The sequence below is a fragment of the Hemicordylus capensis genome, chromosome 5 (assembly GCF_027244095.1).
Source record: "Hemicordylus capensis ecotype Gifberg chromosome 5, rHemCap1.1.pri, whole genome shotgun sequence".
Taxonomy (NCBI): Eukaryota; Metazoa; Chordata; class Lepidosauria; order Squamata; family Cordylidae; genus Hemicordylus; species Hemicordylus capensis.
This window is the reverse complement of record NC_069661.1, coordinates 63,914,798-63,937,955: the sequence shown is the minus strand read 5'-3', so window position 1 is coordinate 63,937,955 and position 23,158 is coordinate 63,914,798. Positions and strand designations below refer to the sequence as shown.

Below are 23,158 nucleotides of genomic sequence, written 5' to 3'. Positions count from 1 at the left end.
CCTTCCATGGCAAAGGGAACTTGTTACAGATATTCAGCAGTGTAATGCACAATTTTTAACTTGGTCAAAAGATATCCATTGAATATAAAGTTTTAAAAAATAGCTTTTTGGAGCTTTTAAAAATACTTACTTTATACAAAACCTATAAGATATTGATTCATTGTTAATGTTAAAACAGAATTGACTGTTGTGGGCATCTTGCTATCAAAAACTAAGATAAGCATCTCTTAAAATTTTTATACTTCCCCATTCTATGAACACTTCTGATAACGACTGGTATACCAATGTGTAACTGATGTATTGCTATAATCATTGCTTTTATGTGCACCTGGTCAAAGTACCGGATGGCAGCAGGTAAGTCTGTAACCTGAACTGACAGAGAAGCTGGAGTGGAGGTTCTCTGAAGTACTGCTGTTACTGGGTAAAATTTCAGGTCAGCAGGTAACTATACAGAGGGATATCAAATATTTAAATTAGTACAGGTAAAAAGGCAGCTTCAAGAAAATAACTGTGCTGCCTTTTATGATACAGAGGCTGTGTTATAGTACACTTTCTGGTGTGTGGGTATGTGTACTAATAGTTAATCTTGCTTCACTGGCTTATATGTGTATACTGTTGGGAGGAAGAATATTGTATAAAAGGTAATACCCTTTCAGAATTATTTTTTGTCTAATCACAGAAAAACATTCTAAAGCTAAAAAGCCTGATAAGAACACTTTCCCCATATATGTTCATTTTGCTTTAATTTTATTGTCTGCAAAGTTAACTTGATATTAATTTAACTAACACATTTATATAAGTGTGTGTTTATACAACCCACTACCAAAGTCTCTAGGTAGTTTACAAGAACACAACAATTTTATTTAACACATTTAAAGCATCAAAATTCAACTAACAAGCTTCACTGAAGAAATGTGTCTTCAGTATTCTAAAAGCCAGTGGGGATGGGGCAGCTCTAATATCAGCAAGAAATGTTGCCCACAGCCCTGGGGCAACTACAGAGAAGGTTAGCCTCTGAGTTGCCACCAGAAGAACCACTGGGACCCTCAGATGAACTCCCTTAATGATCTGAATAGGTGGCAGGAGAAGGCATTCTCTTAACGACTGGTAAGAAGGCATTCTCTTAAAGATCTTGGGCTGAAACTGTTAAGCGTTTTAAAGGTAATAACCAGCATTTTGCATTTTGCCTAAAAACCTATTTGCAGCCAGTGTAGTTTTTTGAAATCAGGAGTAATATGATTTCTCCAGGACAACTCAGAGACCAACCTGGAAGCAGCATTCTGCACCAATTGCAGTTTCTGGACTATGTACAAAGGCAGCCCTACATAGAATACATTGCAGTAGTCAAGCCTGGAGGTGACTAGCATGTGCACCAATGTCTTAAGGTCACACTCTTACAGGAAAGAATGCAGTTGGCGTATCAGCTGAAGCTGATAAAAAGCGACCGCCTCCATCTGAGATATCAAAGAGACAGTTGGGTCCAAAAGTACTCCCAAACTGCAAACCTGTTTCTTCTAGGGAAGTGTAACCCCATCTGGAACCTATTCCATCTCCTCAATTGCGTCTCCCTACAATGAGCCCCTCCATCTTGTTTAGATTCAGCCCGTTTGTTATCCCTCATCCAGCCCATTACCACCTCCAGGCAGGCATTTTAGGGAAGTTATGGCATTACCTGGTGAAGCTGACATTGAGAAAAAGATTTGCGCGTCATCAGCATACTGATGACACCCTGCACCAAATCCCCTGATGATCTCTCCCAATGGTTTCATCTAGACGTTAAAAAGCATTGGAAACAAAATGGAGCCTAGAGGAGCACAATATAAAAGCTCTCACTTCGTAGAATAGTCTCCAAGCAACACCCTGTGAAATTTGCAGAAGATGTATGAGTGGAACCTCTGTAAAACAGTGCCATCTCCCTCAGACTTTACACCCATCTCCCTCAGACTTTCCAGAAGGGATACCATGGTTGATGGTATCAAAAGCCATCAAGAGATCCAAAAGGACTAACAGTCACACTCTCTCTGTCAACTCCATTGGAGATCACCCATCAGGCCGACCAAGGCTGTCATCACTGCATAACCTACCTGAAAGCCATTTTGAAATGGGTCTAGATAATCTGTTTGATCCAAGACTGCCTGGGGCTGAGAGACCACCACCTTCTCAATCACCTTGACCAACTATGGGAGGTTGGAGATAGGGCTATAACTCTGAGGGATCTAATTGTTTTAACTCCAAGGAATCTAATGTAGTCTTCTTTAAAGAGGTCTAAAAATTGCCTCCTTAAGACGAGGCACCATACCTTCCCTCAGAGAAACATTTATGATCTCAATCAGACTCTCTCCAATAATCTCTTTACTAGATAGTATAAGCATGTTGAGCAAGGGTCAAGAGAGGTAGGATGCACTGTTCCAAACAGCTTGTTCATGTCCTCAGGAGTTTCAAACTGAAACAGATCCAGTATAACCACACTAGAGTAGTTACTGGAGGCCCCCACAAAAGATTCTGCACCATCAGTGGTATCCAGCTCAGCTTGAATATGAGAGATTTTGTCTACGAAAAACACATTCAAAACCTCACAGTGGCTAACTGATGGTTCCAAAGCTTGGCCAGAAGGGATCCATATGTCCTCTCAGCACCCTTGACAATTCTGCTGGACATGAACCTGTGGACACAATGTGTGCAGCAAAGAATTGCTTCTTTGACACACATATTGCCAAAGCATAGGTCTTCAATTGTGCTCTGTTCTGTAATCTTTTGGATTTGAGTTGAGTCCTTCTCAGCTTGCGCTCTGGTCATCTACCTCGCCACTTCAGCTCCTGCAGTTCTTCTAAATTATCATAGAGCTAATTTAGAAGCAGGTCAGAGAAGATGCTTAGGAGCGATTGTGTCTACTGCCCTGATGAGCTCGTTATTCCAGTTCTCCACCAGGGCAGCAACAGGGTTGCTGGCAGAGCCAACCTTAAAAACCCTCCAAGGTTTTTTGGAATTCTGTTGGATCCAATAGCCTGCTTCGGTGGACCATCCTAATAGGCCCTTCAGCCCTGCAGAGGTTACTAGTGACTGCAAGTCAAACGTTCACCAGGTGGTGGTCTGTCCAAGACAATGGGGAAATCATAGGTGTCCCCACCCACAGGACACTTCCCTAATCACAGCAAAATACCAAATCTAGTGTGTGACCCGCATCATGTATTGATCCTGACCACTTGGGAAAGTGATCAGGACCGACACTTGAGAAAAGTTGTCATGGCTGCTATGAACTCCTGAGCTGCTCCTGACAGTTCAGTCCCAAAGACGATCTTGAAGTCACCCACCACCCTAACCCTGGGTGTCTCCAGTACCAACTCTGCAACCAAATCTGACAGCTCGGTTAGGGATTCTGTTGGTCAGCGGGGTGATCAGTACACCAACAGAAGTCCCAATCTATGGTCCCAAGGCTCAAGTACACACACTCAGCATAGGCAGGTGCTCTGACAGGGATCCTGGAAAGGAAGATGTCATTCTTATAGACCAGTCACGTTACCTCCCCGCCCATGTCCTCTCACTTGTTCCACAGACTATCCTATAGGAAGAAGCTGGGACCAAACTGGGCCACTAACATCTCCCAACCAGGTCTCTGTAATGCATACCAGATCGGCCCCCTCATCCATAATGAATTCATGGTGAATTTCTGATTTATTTGGGACTGATGTGGCATTGCAAAGGAGCAAAGTGAGGTTTTGTGGGCAGTTGGCACTGTTCCCCAAGGTTAAAGAGCCTATCTATTCCAGCATCCTGTTTTCTGGTGGGCCACACAGTGGTCCACCAGATCCCCTTTCCCTGTAACGGCCTGCTAACCTGCCAATGCTCTTTCTTCTTCTGTTACCCACCACCACTGAGAGACCTGCTCCCTGCTGAGAAAACATGCCGCGTGTGTCTCGATCCCCAGATAGGCCTAGATACATCCCTCAGCCAAACTAATGAGAGTTACTGATAGGTTGTGTGTGGTGTTTTCCTTTGAAATATCTAATGGTTTTGTTAGCTAAACACTTGCACCACCTCTTAGTCTTGAATAATTAAAATTTTCAAATTCTATTTGCCATTGTGTTTGTAGCTTAATACTAATAACGTTTTGAAGCTTCATGGGACTTACTTTTTGATAACTCCAATTGGTGAGGCCTGTTGTTGAGCAGGCAAAGTAATTTAGCATAGATTATGCTTATAGGAAAGATTAAGAATTAAAGTAAGTGTGTGTGTGTGTGTGTGTGTGTGTGTATATGGATAGAGGGAGGGAGAGATAGATATATAAATTTTCATTAATGTGCTTGCAAAAGGGAAGTCACAGAACAGTTTACAATTGTACAATTTCAACTTCAAACATAATTTTTAATTGAATAATTACCATATATATATTTATGGTCAAGTTGAATCAGTAATTTTGAATCTGGGAAGGATATTTTGCTTCTCCAGGGCATAATGTCATTTTGGCATTATTGATCTGATTACTGAGCGTTACAAATCGGAGAACAGTAACAGTTAAAATAGGCTGATTTTGTTCAGAATGTTTCCTAAAACATTTGAATCGGCATATTCCGGTGTAAAATAGTGCATTCGGCTAATTTCAGTGGTGGGATTGTGTATGCAAAATTTGGTATCTCTAGATAATTGGGAAGCATGACTTTATTTCAAATATTCCTCAAAATAGACAATAGATTATAAAAAGTGTCTTATAACTTGAGATATCTTTCAGTCTTGAAGTATTTTGGATATCCATGCGGAGACGTTTGCAATGACATTTGTATTTCAGCACATTACCTCGAATGCCCATGAGATGGTGCTCATCACTTTTGCTTTGCATGTTGTAAAGAGAGATACATCATATCATTTTGACTTGAGACATAGAGAACATGGTTTTGCAGCCCTTTTAAAATTCTACTGGTGATATTGATGAAATGTATTATACAGTACTGAATCTTTTTAAATAGGATTAGTTCATATTCATTATTATTCTATTTAGTGATTGTATTAACTATTGTGTTAGAAGTTTGACTAATTGTTCAGTTTTATTGCGATGTCATTGAAGTAGGTATACCCACTGAAACACATTTGGCATAAGTTAATTTTCTTCTAATACATTCAGCACATTATTCTGCAGTTTGTTAGGAGTTGCCTTCTTTCTTTTTTTCTGTTGCTCTTTTGGGTGCCTCTCTCTCAATTTCTCTGGTATACTTTTGAAGACCAGTTGCTGTGATCAGCAAAAAGTGAAGACCTATTCCCTTCAAGCTCCGCTTATGCTTTCCCAGAAGCATCTGTTCATGTTCACATTATAACGTGGCCAGTGGTGCCCTTTCAACTGGATTCCTGAGCTGAAGTCCGGTCCCCCGGGGGGCCTGGGAGGGCCCTTCAGATTCTTAGAAAGATTGTCACTGCAGTCTGCTGCCACTGGCCTGCCCACGCCATACTGAATGCACCAGTGTGACTCATCCAAGGTGAGCAACGGCCGGGCAGTGAGGCTTGAGTGCTGCTGCCTGCTTGCCCAATCCAGCCAGGCTTAGTGCGCACACTTCTTAGCCTCCGCTCTGCCTCCTATGCTTGGAGAGCCTCAGAGCACCTCCACATGATGCAACATCTTGAGAGGACTCTTCTTCCCACCCGGCAATATGCTTTCCAGCCAGCCAGCCTCCTCTCTCCCTCCCACCCCTGAGACAACAGATCACTCTCCGCAAGCTTATTCCCAGTTCTTCATTTTTGATTCAAGCCCCCCAACTCTCCTTCCCTGGTTGCCACCCGTGCCTGCTGCCTGTGCATGTTGGAAATGTGTAGGAGATGGAGAGAATCTCAACCAATTGAAGCTTTGCTTTCCTGCTTCAGGAGCTGCCTTCTAACTGCAAGCAGGTAGCCTGTTGGCTGCCTAGCACTTGTTGTATCATGTGATCTGCCCCACCTTACCTATTGCCTGTGGGCTTCTCAGAGACACCTGTTGGGCCACTGTGTGAAAAAGGATGCTCGACAAGATAGGCCTTGGACCTGATCCAGCAGGGCTGTTCTTATGATACTTAGAGGAGAGAGAAAACAGAGGAAAAGAGAGAAAAAACACATACTTACAAAGAGGCAACAGAGAAAGAAAGAGGAAAAAGGCAAAGAGAATATTTGGGGTGGAGAGAAAGAGAAACAGAGGAATTCTTTTTAACCTTTTCATTCTATATTCTTCCTGCAAAACAATAAGTTTTAGTTGCCTTCCCACTCAGCTTTTGTGTTTGCTTTTTTTTTTAAGGCAGAGCAGGGAGAGGTTGATGCTGTTTCTGTCTTCTCAAAGGCTGGACTTGAGGAGGGGAGGACCATGTTCAGTTTAAACGAGTTCTAGCCCTTAACAAAAGAGATTGACTGGTATGGTCCAAGTCCACCAGGATTTGTTACTCGGAAGTGTATGGCTAAGGAAATTTGCCTAAAAATAATGCTTGTCTAGGTGGTAAAAGCCCAATGGCCACTGACTGCAGTTTATGCTCTTATGAGATAGTAGTCCTGCCTGAGAGGAGTAAGCCCTGCTAACTGGGCAAAGAGACACCTTTTTAAAGTGGTCATTCTCTTATATTTAGCAGGGGGAGAGCAACTGGACCTATCCAACCCCAGCACAGCATCCCTCCAGTGGCTGTTGCTGGTATCTGCCTTGTGTTTCCTTTTAGAGTGTGAGCACTCTGGGGACAAGAGAACATCTTATTTATGTATGTAATTTTATGTGTAAACCACTTTGAGAACTTTGGTTGAAGAGTGATAATATACATATCGGTAGTAGTAACTATGCTGCCAAATACTTGATACCTTGGGAAGGAAAGGCTGCATGGTCAGGCCATTGTATTTATGATTTGGGACCCAATTTTTGTGTGTGGCTTTTTGGCTGGCGGAGGAGGCTCTCATGAGGTTCAGCATCTTGGGTTTGACCGAGGACCCAAGATGTTTGTTTCTCTTTTTACTCTGGGTAGAAGTTGGCTGCTCTCCTCATGGGAATTGGGAGTGAACCCCAATCCCACTAATCTGGTGGAAAATAGAATTCAAGGAAGCATCCTAGCCTAGCTAGCTGGATTCCTACCCACATTTCTTGCACTCTGCTCTCATATGCACAGAATAGGATGGGGTTTTTGGAAAGCATATTGTCTTTGTTTATTATTTCTCTGTGTAAACTGCCCTGAGCTATTTTTGAAAGGGCGGTATAGAAATCAATCGGTATGAATGAATGAACATTTACCTGTCCCAGGTGAAGCGCTGGCAAACCAGGTCTCAAAAGGAAAGGACGCTGGGATGCAATGAAAAATCTAGATGGGCAGCAATCTCAAGAGTGAATCTCAAGATCGTGCATTTGAGGAGGGGCCACGAGGCATATTTTATAGGATAAAAGAGAGAACATTCCAGGGGCACTGGAAAAGCCTCTCGTTACTGATTATCTGAGAACGCTTCCATGTGGGAGAAAAGAAAAAATCAGGTGAATCAAAGGAGAAAATTTGAAGCAAAAAGAATCTGCTTGAGGAATTGAGGAATCTGCTTATCTGAGTGACCATGATTGGTTTTTGGAGACAGGGACAAAAAGATGGATTGGTTCTGATTTTCTAAAACTGGTATCTGGGAGGCATCCTGTTTGCCTTTGGGCTTAGAGAGATCCACAGGAGATGATTCAATCGAATTGCCACCTGGAGGAGGAATGCGAAAGAATGCAGAAATGTATTGGAAATTTACAGGCAATGGAGAGCTGAGCTCTGGAGGTCTTGAAACTGGCGAAGAGTGGCCATATGGGCCACTCATATGGGTTTTGGGTGGTAGTGGTGGTGGGGAAACAGGACATTGACAGACCTCCAGAGTGAAAGGAAGACACTACCATGCCCCCTATACCAGACTCCCTAGGCTATTCTTTTGCTTTCGTGCAAATGCTGCTTTCTTCTTGACCAAAGTACACATGAATACAAGTTGCACCTGTCCAATTGTGCTTTTTATGACAATTGTAGCCATGCAGCTTGCAACAATAGGAGCTGCACAAACTATTGTGTGTTGGCTGAGAGTCTAGAATGTTGAAGATTATGTAGGCTTAAGGAAAACGTGACCTGTCATTTCGCAGAGAAAAGTTACTATAAGAAGCCACACTAGGAAGGAGCATGTCTGCCTTTTCACTGAGAGAAAATGTTTTCATAAGCCTCTCATGTTCTGAGAAACTAGGGCAGCAAAAACATAACACATTTTTTTAATGGTAGCTTTAATTCAATATAGACGGTGGTTGAATTAACATTATTTAACGCAAAAACAGTTTCTGGTTTTCTTTTTCACATTATAAAATGTAAGAGAATATCTTCATTAAATTTTCCTGTGTATAGTTCATCACTATATGTAACTGTTCCTTTAATGAATGTGGAGGGTTGTATGTAAACATTCTATTAGCTGGCTATCCTGACTATTCACCAATAAATTCAATCTAGCATTTGGTAATCTTATTTGAAAGCCCATGGTTTTTCAATAAAATCACTTCAGTTAATCTTAAAATGAGATTGGATTTTCTTAATCAATTTTGATAAAACAGTCTTGTTTCTGATGCATACTACTATTCAATACTATTTGAAGTAGTCACTTTTGGCAAACTTGTGGTGTATCTCCTTTAGAAAAGTTGCTAAAGAAATGCAGACAGTTGTTTTGAGAGAGTGTCTATCTTTGTTTTGAAACTTTTTAATATCAAATGTTCTCAGAAATGTATCCTTGATATATGTGCACCTATACTTTGAAGATAAATGGGGTGAGTTAATTGGAACCAAACTTATAAGAGCTAGTGTGTGTAGTGGTTAGAATGCTGGACTAGGACTGGGAGACCCGAGTTCAAATCCCCATTCAGCCATGAAACTAGCTGGGTGACTCTGGGCCAGTCACTTCTCTCTCAGCCTAACCTACTTCACAGGGTTGTTGTGAGGAGGAACTTAAGTATGTAGTACACTGCTCTGGGCTCCTTGGAGGAAGAGCAGGATAGAAATGTAATAAATACATACGTGTGCATAATAAAGAAATCTTGGGCCAAACAGTGCTGTGTCATTTTAGTCTGAGACAAGAACTTGTGAAAAAGAAAGTTATATTTACAAAAGCACAGTGCAAAACAAGATATTTGGCATTATTTAAAATGTTAGTGAAGATAGCATCCAGGGAACAGAGTAGGGGAGGGAATGAAGAGAGGTGGCAGAAGTTTAGATAGCCTTTGGACTGGTGGGTTTGCCTTCCTTCATGAAGCAGAGAGGATAGAGTGAGAGAGACAGAGGTGGGGGGAATGTTTTCCTGCTGTGGTGTTACCAAAGGATGAATCTCATCGGAATGATTCAGGGGGTCCTGTCCAGAAAATTCTGACAAGACGGAATGCAAGGAAGAAGTCCAGTCCATGGTTATGTACTTCAGCAGGGACTGAAAGGCACCAAGAAAAAACTGGAAAGTCCAAATTGTATGAGTGGCTAGCCAGGCACCAGTGTGGTTCTTTGTGGGTATTGGGGAAGGTAACAGAAGTATTATTATTATTATTATTATTATTATTATCATTATCATTATTTTTACATTTATATCCCGCTCTTCCTCCAAGGAGCCCAGAGCGGTGTACTACATACTTGAGTGTCTCTTTCACAACAACCCTGTGAAGTAGGTTAGGCTGAGAGAGACGTGACTGGCCCAGAGTCACCCAGCTAGTTTTCATGGCTGAATGGGGATTTGAACTCGGGTCTCCCCGGTCCTAGTCCAGCACTCTAACCACTACACCACGCTGGCTCTTATAAGTTTGGTTCCAATTAACTCACCCCATTTATGGTATGAGCTTACTTGGGGTGGTGGGGTAGGAATAGGGAGTGCTTGAGATCAGTGTTCACTTTAATGTTTTTCATCTGTGTAAAATTAACTGAGTGGACATCAAAAAGCTGGCACTTCAGGATGCTGACTGTACCACGTGAACTATCCTGCTAAATTCAGGTAGAGATTGAGTGCCTGGCCAGGGGCAGAGTTACTGCCACAATACCATGTCTTCAGACTGAACACATAAACAGCGCGCTCGCGCTCTCTCTCTCTCTCTCACCCCCCCCCCATGTCTAAGCATAGAGACAATTTATAAGTTTTTCCTCCTGGGATTAGCAAAAGTGGGAAAGTTCAAGAACAGAGGAAATAGTATAAATCTTTATTGCAAGTTCAGGCGGAGAGATGCAGGTGGGGAGGTTGCTCTGCAGATAGAATACAGAGGCAAAAGGACACAGGCACAACAGATTTTATCATCTGTCTTGGAACTTGCGGTTACTCAGACTCTCAGGACGTACATTTTTATCCTAAGAAACACCTCTGTTTATTCAACCTGGAAATGCAATTCCTTTTTTAGTCTGTTTGTGCTGGTTCAGATCGCATGACTAAGCTATTTTGGTCCAAATGGAGGCTTCCCCACAGGCACTGACATGAGTCTCTGCAACTGTCTCTCTCAGGGTGAATGCTAAACTTCAAAATGAATGGGAGCCTGAACTGTGACACTTGTTTCTGTTGAATACTCTTTTTGAGAGGGTTGGTTGTGTTTTCTCAGTAGAAAAGTTGCTAAAGGAATGCATGGAGCTAATGTCTACTATTTGCTTTTGAACCTTTTTTAAAATCATGGAATATCTTCAGTTTGCATCATTGCTATTCATTTCAAGAGGCTGTTCTGCCATATTTTCTTTTGTGTAATATGCTCATAATGAAATGCTAAGGAACCTCTTCTAATAGTCCTATAAATCGATAGAACTATTATGAAAGAGTTACCGTGTTTCCATAGAGAGAGATGAATAGTAGGGAAACTAAAATGAGCAATATGGTATAGTATTTTGCTATGTGACTTCCATGTTGCACAGAGTTTAAATTTAGAGTAATGCAACTTGAACTGACTTTCTAGTAGATGTCATACAGTGATGGATTTCTGATTTTGAAAATATGTCACAACCATAAATCAGTAGCTTGCTAAGATTGCACCAGCAAGCTATTAAAGAACATGGCAGTATTTACTATAGGTAAATGCAAATTTTAAAAGGGCCTCTGTATCATAGTTTAAGTGATTTATTGGCTTTCAATGCTCATGTATGAATCTGTGATCTAATGGATTTGGAAACCTCATTTTCTGTAGGAAGATACATATTTTGCATATGACTTTAACCCAGAATTTTACTTTGCCCTTACTCTTGTCTGGATTATACTAAAACTAAAAGTTGGTTGTCTTGTAAGAATTGATACTTGGGGCAGTTAAGGTTAAAATGTGAATTGTTGTATAAAATGTGAATTGTTCTATACTTCATCTTAATATGAGAATTTAAAGCTAGAATTCCATGGAATTAAATCACAATTCATTTATTGTATATGACATATTTGGATGTTAATATTTTAGTGATAGATGCAAATAAGTGCATCAGCAACAAAAACTGACTAAAAGCTGTGTTTAAGTGTTGTTGTTTTAAGGGAAAAACATTATGCTGTATGTAAGTCTTTGTGTCACAGTTCTTAAGCTTCTCTGTAGCATTTGATAGCCTGCTAAGTGTTCAGTTTTTGAGCAAGAACTTTATTGACACAGGGGTAGTAGTGGCTAAATTCCCAAGCTTTATAGAGAAATCTTCCACAACACTTCTTCATGTCACCTGTTATAAAATGTTCTAAGAGTTGGGCTTGTAGTGGTGTGCCGCTGTCACAAATTTTAGAGAGAGATAGAGATATAATTCTCTAAAGCGTACCCATGGCTAATCCTGTGCGTGGTAGCTCTCACGAGAGTTTGTGAGCAAAAGCACCATGGTGATTGGGCATCGGAATTCCATATGTAGATAGAGAGGAGGAAGCCTGTGTTGGTTAAGGGCAGTTTGGAATGCAACTGTTACTGGACAGATTGCTTGATTGCAGAGGAGAGAAGAATCCGTGCGTGTGTGTGGATAGTGGCCACTGGGCAGGGGTCTGCAAAAAGAGGGGTTGTGAGGGAGGAAAGAGCCCCTTCAGGAAAAGGAGGATGCTGCTGTGTGAATAAGATGAGGAAACAAGATGAATAAAATCTATTAACTCAGGAAGGGAGAGAGAGAGAGAAAGAGAGAATGAAATAAAAAAAAGGGAGGGGAAGAAAGATGGGGGAAGAGCGAGTGGAGGAGAGAGAAAGAAGAGAGGGGAAGTGAGAAACAAGGAAGGGTGAGGGACAGGCTTGAGCCTGCCAGCGGCCTGAGGGGAATGAGTGGCCACGGCAGCAAGGAAGGGCCAGGTCAACCACTGCTGCTGTTTGGGGCTACCAAGGCCATTGGTGGAGGGAGGGAGGCAGGCAAGGGATGGGCCCGGGCCTGTCTGCGGCCTGATGGGAATGAGTGGCCACGGCAGTGAAGAAGGGCCTAGTCAAATCATTGCTGCTGCTCCTGTAAGGAAGAGCAGGAGCGGTGCTCAGGTGATGGTGGAGACGTCTCTGGGGATAGGGTGCTGCAGCTTGGCCAATAGGCGCCAGCAATGCTGCAGCCATGACCAAGATGGGTGAGGGGGATGGAAGCAATGGGGTGCAGGAACAGGAGCAGGAGTGCGGCTCAGGTGAGGCTGAAGAGATCTCTGAGGTCAGGGGGGCTGTGGCAGGGGGTAAGAGGGAGCAATCAAGAACTAGCATGCAGATGCTCTGGGTGGGTTAAGCTAGTACATAGTTATTTCATCATAGAAAACATGCAGAAGAAATGGAGTTTCCATTCTCTATGTGCATGTCTTTTAGTACCTGTTAACTGGCCATGAGGAAGTTGGAGCAGCCCTGGCCGTCGCCCCCACCACTACCTTTACAAGTAAAAGGCTCTCCAAAAACTTAAGGGGGGGGGAGTGGAGAAGAAAAAATAGTACAGTGAAGGCTCTTGCAACGCCCCCCCCCCCAACTGGCCTTCCAAACAACAAGCTGGGCTGCAGCCCATTTTTGGCCTCTGCACATGCATGGGCCCAAACTGGGCTGCAGCCAGCCTGGCATGTCATTTGGGAGGCCAGCTAGCGTTGGGGGTTGGAAGAGCCCCCGCATTTTAAAAGGTAAATACTACTTTCCCCCCCTCCTATTCTTCTTCTCCCGCATTTAGTTTCTGGAAAGCCTTTTACTTGTAAAGGCTGTGATGGGTGGGCCGGCTGTGACCTTTTTCAGGCCTCTGCACACACCTAGCCACCATTAGAGTGGTCTCTGCATGCATGTAGAGGCCCAAACTGGGATGCAGCTGGCCCAGAGGCTGGAGAGGGGATTGGAGGAGCCCTTGCCGCTGCTATGGCCAATTCTGCCATCTCTGCCACTGCCTTTTTAAAAGGTAATCTTTAGAGGAGAGCTGGTCTTGTGTTAGCAAGCATGACTTGACCCCTAGCTAAGTGGAGCACAGAACTATTTAGTGCCTCAGACTATTTTTCAGACACAACCTTGTTTCAAGGTCAAATGAGCTTGCAAGAGGAAACAAAACTGAAGTTTCCAAAGAAAAACTGTGTTCTCTTCTATCCCAAATAGCTTAAAATGGGAATGGGACAGAAATCACCCCCCACACCAAGTCCATTTTTGGGTGATTTTCTACCCTATGTCATTTTTTTTTAATTAATAACATAAATATCATCCCTGGTGAGGGGCCATACTTGTGGATATATTGGTGCATTTGCCCATAACACGAAATCCCAGTTAAATGGGGCAGAGCTTGGACTTTGTGAATGTCTGAATGTGTGTAATCGTGGTTTTGTGGCAAAAGCAACCTGCCATTTCCCTCGCCAACTCTAATTTGAACCTCCAATTTGTAGTAAGTTTCACCGTCCCAACCTGAAGTTCTGCAGTGGCAGCATTGCATCCAAATGCGGACACCTCCATAACCACCGTTACTTATGTGAAGGGCCAGGCAGCAGCATTGCAGGATCAGCATTGCATCCAGTGAAAGAGGAGATTCCTCCTCTCCGATGACGGTGGATGCTGTTCCTGAGCAGACCGCTTTCTCATGAGTAGAAGGCCTGGCCTTCCAACTCATAAGAAGAACAGTCTGTGGGAACAGGGATGTTGGGCAAAATCTCAAATAATGTTCGGTGACCTCCATTCTCCCACAGACTGCTCTCTCATGAGAGTGTCAGACCGTGGAAACATGCATGTGGACCAGATAGCAGATGCCACCCAACACAAGCAAGATGCGGGGACAGGTTCCCTGGCAACACCTTTCCCTGTCTTGGAGACTGTCACAAAGCAGCAATCAAAGCAGACCCTAAGTAGGGGTGTGCATGGACCTGGTTTTCCAAGTTCGATTTGAGTCTGGACTGGATCCGAGCCACACTGGGCAGCTCAGGGTTGACTGAGCCAGGCCCCAGTCCGGTCAGGTAGGAGACATAGGAAGCTGCCTTATGCTGAGTCAGACAACTGGTCTATCTAGCTCAGTATCATCTACACAGACTGGCAGCGGCTTCTCCAAGGTTGCAGGCAGGAATCTCTCTCAGCCCCATCTTGGAGAAGCCAGGCAGGGAACTTGAAACCTTCTGCTCTTCCCAGAGTGGTTCCACCCCCTGAGGGGAATATCTTACAGTACTCACACTTCTAGTCTCCCATTCATATGCAACCAGGGTGGACCCTGCTTAGCTAAGGGGACACGTAATGCTTGCTACCAGGTGTGTCACTCCATACCTTCTGCCTGACTGGCCCAGAATAGGACGGAATACCCATCTGAACTTGCCCTCAAAGGATCGTAGTGGGGGATCACTCCCCCCGCTCCAGTGTTCAGCTGGCAGAAGCTCTCCTGAGCATGGAGTTGACCTCTGTAGGCACTATGAGACACAAGAAGCCAGACATATTCCTAGAGATGCAACCATATTCACAAGGGTGAACTGCTGTCATCTGTGTTTGACTTGGAAGGACAGGATATGTTGGTATTGTGTATACCCAAGAAGTGTGTGCCCAATGGCAGTGTGTTCAGCCATGGACCAAAACCTCATAAGAACATAAGACAAGAAGCCAACAGAAGATGTGGTGACTGTGGGAGACTGGCCCTTGCACCTGAACGCACTTGACCAGTTCCCAGGCCTTTAGTGATTGCCTTTAGATCAGTCATAGTATGTCCTTTTAGCTGAAATGTTGAGAACTGAGCTGTTGAGGTTTGGATTTTAAATAGCATTGGGTTTGAAATGTTCATTTTACTTAGGTACAGTAGCTGCTCACGTTTTCAGTGAACTGTGTGGTTGCACAGGGCACCATGCTTGGTGTGGAAGGATCATCACTGCACTCCACTGAAGCAAATATACTGTTTTTGCTGTTTCTGTGGTATGGAAAAATTGGAGGGCCTCCAATGTAACCAATGAAACTACTTGGAAGTAGGAAGTCCTACTTGTGTAGAAAAAATGACTCATGGTAAAGATTAATTAAGACATAATGCTCAACTATAATAGAAAGCACTACACAAATGAGCTTGATAGAGCCATGAGCTTGAGCACTCTCTTTTCTCCTCTCTTTTGCCCAAGAGGAAAAGAGTGAAATCCTTTATTTTTGCTTTAAAACAAATTCTACATTATGTACAAACCTGGGGAAAAGCAGTTAACTAGAGGTAGAACAAGCCAGGAAGCAGGGGCGTAGCAAGGTTGGAGTGGGCCCAGAGACAAGATTTTAAAATGGGCCCCCTGTCACTGAAGCTCAGCTCATGAAGTAAAGAAATCGTAAATGAGGCTGAATAGTGGTAACAAAAAGCAGAGTAAAATTTATATATATATCTCCTATGTGCCACAATAGAACATCATCCTAAATTATTTTTTAAAGGTTTTGTAAATTGTGGACGATGCAAGTCATTTCGTGGTACTAGAGAAAGACATGCTGTTCTGGTAGCTCCAGGTCTTAACACTCACATCAATTTTGGAGGATGAATACAACTGAGGGAAACTCGGGTGGGTGCACAGCTGGGGGAGTCAGTCATGTGACTTCCCTCTGGGGGGCCCCTCAAGGCAGTGGGCCCCCAGACAACTGTCTCCCCTTGCCCTATCATAGTTACGCCCCTGCCAGGAAGTAAGAGCACTGTTTTGACATCCTGGCTTGTTCTAACACTAGCTGGCAGATCACAGTATTACTGTTTGTGCATAATAGCAAGTTGTGTTCATCATTTTGGAAACAAAGCATGGACACTCAAACATAAATTAGTGGCTTTTATATTTCCAGAACTTCAAGTCTAAAAATGGACCTGTGAGTTTCTCGGACTTATGTGATACATGTTGAAGGCATATTAGTGGTGTAGTGGGGAGCCAGTGTGGTGTAGTGGTTAGAGTGCTGGACTAGGACCGGGGAGACCCGAGTTCAAATCCCCATTCAGCCATGAAACTAGCTGGGTGACTCTGGGCCAGTCACTTCTCTCTCAGCCTAACCTACTTCACAGGGTTGTTGTGAAAGAGACACTCAAGTATGTAGTACACCGCTCTGGGCTCCTTGGAGGAAGAGCGGGATATAAATGTAATAATAATAATAATAATATTCTGGTAATTCATTGCATTATTTACCCTGCTAACTTGGCAAAGAGGCACCTTTAAACCTGGTGATTCTCTTTATTTAGCAGGGGGAGAGTAACTGGCCCTATCCACCCCCATCACAGTACCTCCAGTGACTGTTGCTGGTGTCTATCTTATGTTTCTTTTTAGATTGTGAGGCCTTTAGGGACAGGGATCCATCTTATTTATTTATTTTTTCTCTGTGTAAACTGCCCTGAGCCATTTTTGGAAGGGCGGTATAGAAATTGAATGAATGAATAAATAAATAAACAAAAGACCCTCTGGGTCCCTTAAAATTCTAAAATATGGTTTAGTTGTTTTTCTGGCACTATAATATAAACAGCAGATAAACTCGTATCTTGAAATTATGCTTATTTACATAAACAATATTATCTGAGAGTATGAGTCAATAATTCTAACAGTGTTTATTTGAAGGCAAGTCTCATTTATGTCAATAGGAGTGCTTTCAAATACTTATGCTTAGAATGACAGTTTTAGCCCTTCTGGTGTATTAAATCGACAAGCCCTGTATTTGTGATTCTCTCTTGTGTTAATATTACATTTAAGACTTGGCCTGTGGTCTGTTTGAAGTTATTTGACTGGTACTTGACAATGCAGATATTTCTTTCTCTTAACTTGACTAATCCTGGAAAATATTAGAATGATCTTTGACAGATACTGTATTATTTATAGGAAAGTTAGGCCCACATATGCTAAAGATGTCGAAAGTGAGGAGATTAGGACCTGGAATTTGCAAATGTCAACTACAAAAGGTGGTCATTGGTTCCTGAATTCCCCAAGATATTGATATATTTATGACACATTTAAATTTATGAATAGCCAAGGCAAATATTAAAATGAAATGTAAAACTTAAGAAGATGTATTTGAATGCTTCAAATGCATTGCTTTAAAATCATTGCTGTATACTCACACATTATACCACAATCGAGAGAGAGAAAATATTATGTCACCCTGTGGGTTGTTATAAAGATTGTTTATGAAATTGAGCCTAAGACTTAAAATACATTGAATCAGGGAGATCTGAAAAATGAACTGCATGACATGGGAGACCAAATCATGCTAAAGTGCAGGGAAAGACTATACATCAGTTCAAAGGCTGCATTATTCAAAAAAATACAACCATAAAAAAGGTAATAAGATTACATTCTCACACTTCATGGATAGTAAGGTGCATTAGGCTGCTCAGATATTCATAACTTACTGTGACATTTCGTGAGATTACATTTTGCTGTGCACAGCCATTACTGTAGCTTGGATAATAACTAGCCGGTGCACGGACCTGGATTATGATCCCTGTCTTTGGCAACAAATTTGTGTCTTGAAGGTTGATCAGCTTCAAATTGCCATTAGAAAGGGTTAATATGATATCCTGTAGAGGTGTGCACTTATGTGAATCTATAATATGTTTGCATACGAACAGTATATCAAATTCAGTATAAATTGCATGTAACTGTTTCCCATATTTTCTTAAAGTAATTTCATAAAACACTTCAACGAGAGATGTTTAAACCTAATGTCTGATCCTCAGAATGTACTACTTCTAATGGCTAGTGAATTATTTGTGTTTTGCAGATTAGATAGGAGAACTAATTTATCAACTTCTTGGATGGGTGGTTACTGACAATGGGACATGTAGCCAAAAGTGAAAGATTGGTGATAGAGAATTGAGGTGAAGGTGAGGTCACTTTAGTTAACAGCAAAATGTATGGCCTATAAGGTGTTGGCATGGTAGTTGATGGTCAGTTAGATCCAAATATGCTAACCGATAGAAATGAACGTTAAAAAGGTTGTGAGCCAGAGATTTTGCTTAACTTTGCACTGAGTTTTGCATTGGCATAAAAGTTAAACTTTACCTTTGGGTCATAAGCATAAATTCACAGTTTTGTGACTGTGTGTGAAGCAAATATTGGTATGCTTCACTGCCATTGTTGCCTGTATCAGACTGCAAGGACAACATGTATTCTGGCCAGGAATCTTAAATTATTGGGTTATCGCTTGTGATAGTTGATAATGCCATTCAAAAGGTTGGCCTCTGATCCTGCAATTGCAACAGGAGGTAAAGGAGAAGGTGGTCCCTTAGATGTATAGGTCAAATGCAACCAACCAGGGGCATAGCTATAATTGAGTGAAAGGGTTCAAAGAACATGGGCCCCCAGCTCCTGAGGGCCCTCCAGCTCCATCCCTACCTATCTTCTTCATTGTCTCCCTCACTCTGGGGGGCCGCCAGAGAGAGGCATGAACACGGGCCCCCTCTACCCTAGCTACGCCCCTGCAACCAACCCCTTGAATTGTGAACAGAAGCATATATGTGATGTGTTTCCTGTGACCACCTGTGCTAGAAAACATGTACCAGCAACAGTTCTTTTCTAGGTCAACCTCTTTTCATGTTGCAAAGGGATTAAAAAAAGAGTGGATGGGCTACTTTTTGAAGATCAAAAAGTATGCCAATCACTAGTTTTTGCTGGATTCATTTTCCTTTGGTTCACATCCAGTTCATCACTACCACCACAAGTATAGATTGTAGGAAGATACTCCTTGTTACAAAAGGTTTTAATGAAACAGCAGCAAAAGAAATGAGTGAGAAGTATTTTAAGTGCCACTCATTTATTCTTTTCCATTATCTGTATATCTGCTTGGGAATCTAAAATACATCCACTATAGCTTTCTAATCTTGAAGCACTTGTCATCATTGCTGATTTATGTTAAGAAAGCTGAAAAATGTGTTTTCCACCTTAAATATTTCTTCAGCATTTCAGACCTTGAGTAATGAATGGGAGCTGCTGGGATACATGGAAAAGCAGAGTGACTATTTTGGTGAATCTTCTCTCAGAAAGGATTTTTCATTAAAAAAAAAAATCAGTCTGATTAGTTTCTGTTTAGTAATAGATCTCCATCACTAGCTCCATGTACCCCAAACGTATCATTCACACCAGGGTGTCAATCTAACAGGAGTTTGTGTGATAACTCCTGTCAACAGAGTAGCTTGCAGGTGGTATTGCAGACTGAGGACTGTTAGGCACATCCCATGCTCATCAGTTAAAGGAATGAACCAGGGCCATTTAAAGAAACCTAGTTAAGAGAATTGGAGACAAGAACTGTGAACTTATGAAGGAATGCGCTTTAAATCAAGCCAGATAATTGGTCCATCAGGCTCAGCACTACCAGTGGCTTTCCATGATTTCAAATTTTCTAACCTTATCCGAAAATGCCAGGGATTGAACCTGGGAGCTTCTGAATGCAAAGCACATGATCTACCACTGAGCTATGTCCAATTCCCAAATTAGTATGGCTGGGCAGTGGAAATAGCAGCAGGGGATTCTAATGCAAAAGTAATTTTGTAGCCATAGGCTGAATTCAAGAAGAAGAAGAAAATCACACACCGTCCTTTCCTCCCTTTATTTTATCTCATCTAGATTTCATACTGTCTGGTCCTTATGGCGTCCAGCCCATGATTTCAGTGGCTTTCCCCAAAGCATTATCCTTTCTTCTCTTGCCTCTGAATTCTTCGGTGAGCTCCACAGTAGCTACTTGAATTCATACCAGTTCTCAATTTAACCTACTCCATTTGATTCTCTAATCACCAGCCCTGACTTCAACCCCTGATATCTTCATGCCCTCATGCAGCTGAATGCCTCTGAAGAACAGGAGTTGTCTGATTTCATCCATTATAAATCTATTCTCTTCTATGAACTCATATGCAGTCATTAACACGCACAAAAAGTATGTGTGTACAGATACCTGAATGAAATAATATCTGAACAAGGCTTTTGTTAATGTGAAATTTAGAACAGTTCAGTTACTTAACAGTTCAATCTAATACAAAATTGTTAATGGTGCCTGCTCATATCCTCCACATGTAGCCTTAAGCAAAAAGATTGCTAGAATTTTAATGCTGCAAAATGTGAATAGGTAATTATGGAGAAAGCCCCCTCTTCACTATTCCCCCCCCCTCTTGTTTTAATATTGAAGCTTGTAGGTGGTCATTTCGATCTGGAAATGAATTTTATTATACAAGAAGGAGAGAGTATTACTTGCATGGTGGACTTGTTGGATAAGTGCGATGTCACCTGCCAGGCTGAGGTATGGAGCATGTTTACAGCAATCCTGAAGAAAAGTATACGAAATCTCCAAATATGTACAGAAGTGGGCCTTGTAGAGCATGTGCTCCAGAGGATTGATAAGGCTGACAACATGATTGCAGGTATGATTAAAAAAAAAAAAATAGTCGTAGAGCTGGAAATAATTCAGATGCGTATTTTAACAGACAAAACCTTTTTCATTACCTTTATTAGCAAAATAAACTGATGTCCATTAGCTGTTAATTATTTACTTTTCTTAGATCTCCTAGTTGATATGCTGGGAGTACTAGCAAGCTACAGTGTAACAGTTCGGGAGTTGAAGCTCTACTTCAGCAAGCTTCAAGGAGATGCAGGAAAATGGGTAAGTTGAATTCTGCATTGGAAAAAACTAGAGAATTTGATGTCATCTCAAAAGGTTCCAATGACTCATATAAACTGGTTTAAACTTCATAGAATGTTGTGCTTGGAAAGAAATCTTATGGAAAGCTGTTACCAAGTAGTAATATGCTGCTTTATAGAAGTATACCCCAAATTCATTGATGACATTGATGTGCATTATAGACAATGGTAACTTTTCATACCTTGTCACTACCACTGAGTTGATGTCGCTCTGACACCCCAGGCTGTCTTGAGAGCATGTGTCTGTCTGTCTGTGTATGAATGAGACCACATACATAATGGCATTGTGTACTTGAGTGGAAGTGGTAGAAGCCTAAAAATGCATAATGATGTTCAAAACACTTCTTACAGAATGTTATAGTAAACTGTCTTACATGGCGAATTATTTTTTCAATAGCCACCACATGCTGGGAAGCTGTTGTCTGTATTGAAACACATGCCTCAGAAATATGGACCTGATGCCTTCTTCAACTTTCCAGGAAAAAGTGCTGCAGTAAGTAATGAATGATCTCCCTTTTTGCTTCAACAGGGAGTCCTCAGAGTTCAGTCGTAATTGGTTTCTGAATATTGTAATTTAAGTCGAAATGCCTTAACTGGAAACCTATTTCCCCACAGGAAATAATGATATAAATAGGGGTTTGGTTCTTGAACCAAGGCCCCAAACCCTATTTTTATCAAAAGGATGCAGATTACTTTTACTAAATCAGCTATAGATAAGCAATGTGGATAAGCAGATGCATTACTGTATTGTATAATAAATGGGAATCATATGGATATAAAAAGCACACCATAACTTTGACAGCTGGAACAGTAGAAGCTCCCACCTAACTCTGCTGCCTGGAGTAGGACTTGCCAACAACACATGCCCACACCACATGCCCTTTATCCTTACAGGCTCCTCCTGCCCTTCAGCAGTGTTCCCTCTAATAGGGATTCCCAGAGGTTGTTGACTACAACTCTCAGAATCCCCAGCTGCAGTGACTTTTGCTTGGGGTTTATGGGAGTTTTAGCTGTCAACCTCTGGGAATCCCTGTTAGAGGGAACACTGCTGTTCAGTACTTTGCCAGTGCATTAAAATTCCACCCCTAGTGGAGTGAAGCAACTGAGGCACAGCCCTCTGTCCTTCCTTATCTCACCTCCCACAAGCTGCAACAACAGCAGAGAAGAGGCATGCTTTCTTTTCAGCCTTTTTTCTCCCTGAGTGTCTAACACAGAATAACTCAATAGCAGCTGCTGACTCTTCACTCCACCTTGCCATCTACCTCTGCTATTTTCAGTGTGTGTGCCTATCTGCATCATGTGGAAAGATCAGCAACAGGGCAGCAAGGCAGTGATGCCCATTCTGCAAAATTATTGCTCATCCTCTTTCCTTCCTTATTCTTTCCCAGCTACAACAAATGCAACAGGAGAGAGGAGAGGAGGTACACTGAGTTCTTGCTCACTGTTTCCCACCTCCTCCCCAAGTGTCTGCTGCAGAAGAACTTGGCAGCAAGTTCACTACCTCTTTGTTCCACCCCACTGTCCCCCTGCTGCTGCCATGTGCATCGCGTAGTACTTCAGCTCACATACAAGCAGCCTCCATGCCTTGTTTTCTTCCTTGATCTCCTTACCAGTGAAAAGATTTCAAGTGGAATGATCTCAACCTTTTCAGTCCTCTACCTCCATCAGTTTGCTCCAGGTGGAGAGGAGTTTTTAAGTTGGACGTTGCAGAATGGTTTTGCTGAGGGCTGCTGTAAGGTTTTCATGCCTTAGCTGAGGACTGAAGGCTTGTAAACTCCTTGTGGTCCTGTTGCAATGTACTGTACTTGTTGCAGCTGCGGATGAAGGAAAGAGGGCGGGATTTGGTGGACAGAGTCCCTGACAGGCATAACATCAGAGCACTGTCTTTAATAGAGAAAAAGGTGGTAAAACACTTTAAGTGCCATTGGTTGTAAGTCAGATGACTTAAAGTCAAGGACTTCCTGTATTCCTTTATTTACATAAGTTGGCTGCTTCTCACTCATGCTTTCATTTGGCGGCTTCATTACGTGCATGCTTGAATAACAGGGCAGTGAAAATTAATTCAACTATCTCTTCTCTTCATCCCCTGTCCTATTTTGGAAACTGAACCTACATGTTTAGTGGAGTGGCTGACATCTAGACTAAAAATGTGTTGGTAGAAAAGTATTATGTTGCATCAGGGAGGGGTAACTTTTGCCCATCTCCCCTTCCCACT

General features: G+C 42.2%; 1 protein-coding gene across 4 annotated transcripts in view; it reads left to right on the top strand.

The window, feature by feature from the left end:
• LRBA (LPS responsive beige-like anchor protein) overlaps window positions 1-23,158 on the top strand; it is a 567,920-nt gene that overhangs the window by 37,038 nt on the left and 507,724 nt on the right. For all 4 annotated transcript variants that reach the window (XM_053251992.1, XM_053251991.1, XM_053251993.1 and 1 more), the window contains exons 3-5: window positions 20,435-20,666; window positions 20,805-20,905; window positions 21,341-21,436. In XM_053251992.1, the coding sequence (XP_053107967.1) occupies window positions 20,435-20,666; window positions 20,805-20,905; window positions 21,341-21,436 (429 nt within the window). The remainder of the gene's footprint in view (window positions 1-20,434; window positions 20,667-20,804; window positions 20,906-21,340; window positions 21,437-23,158) is intronic.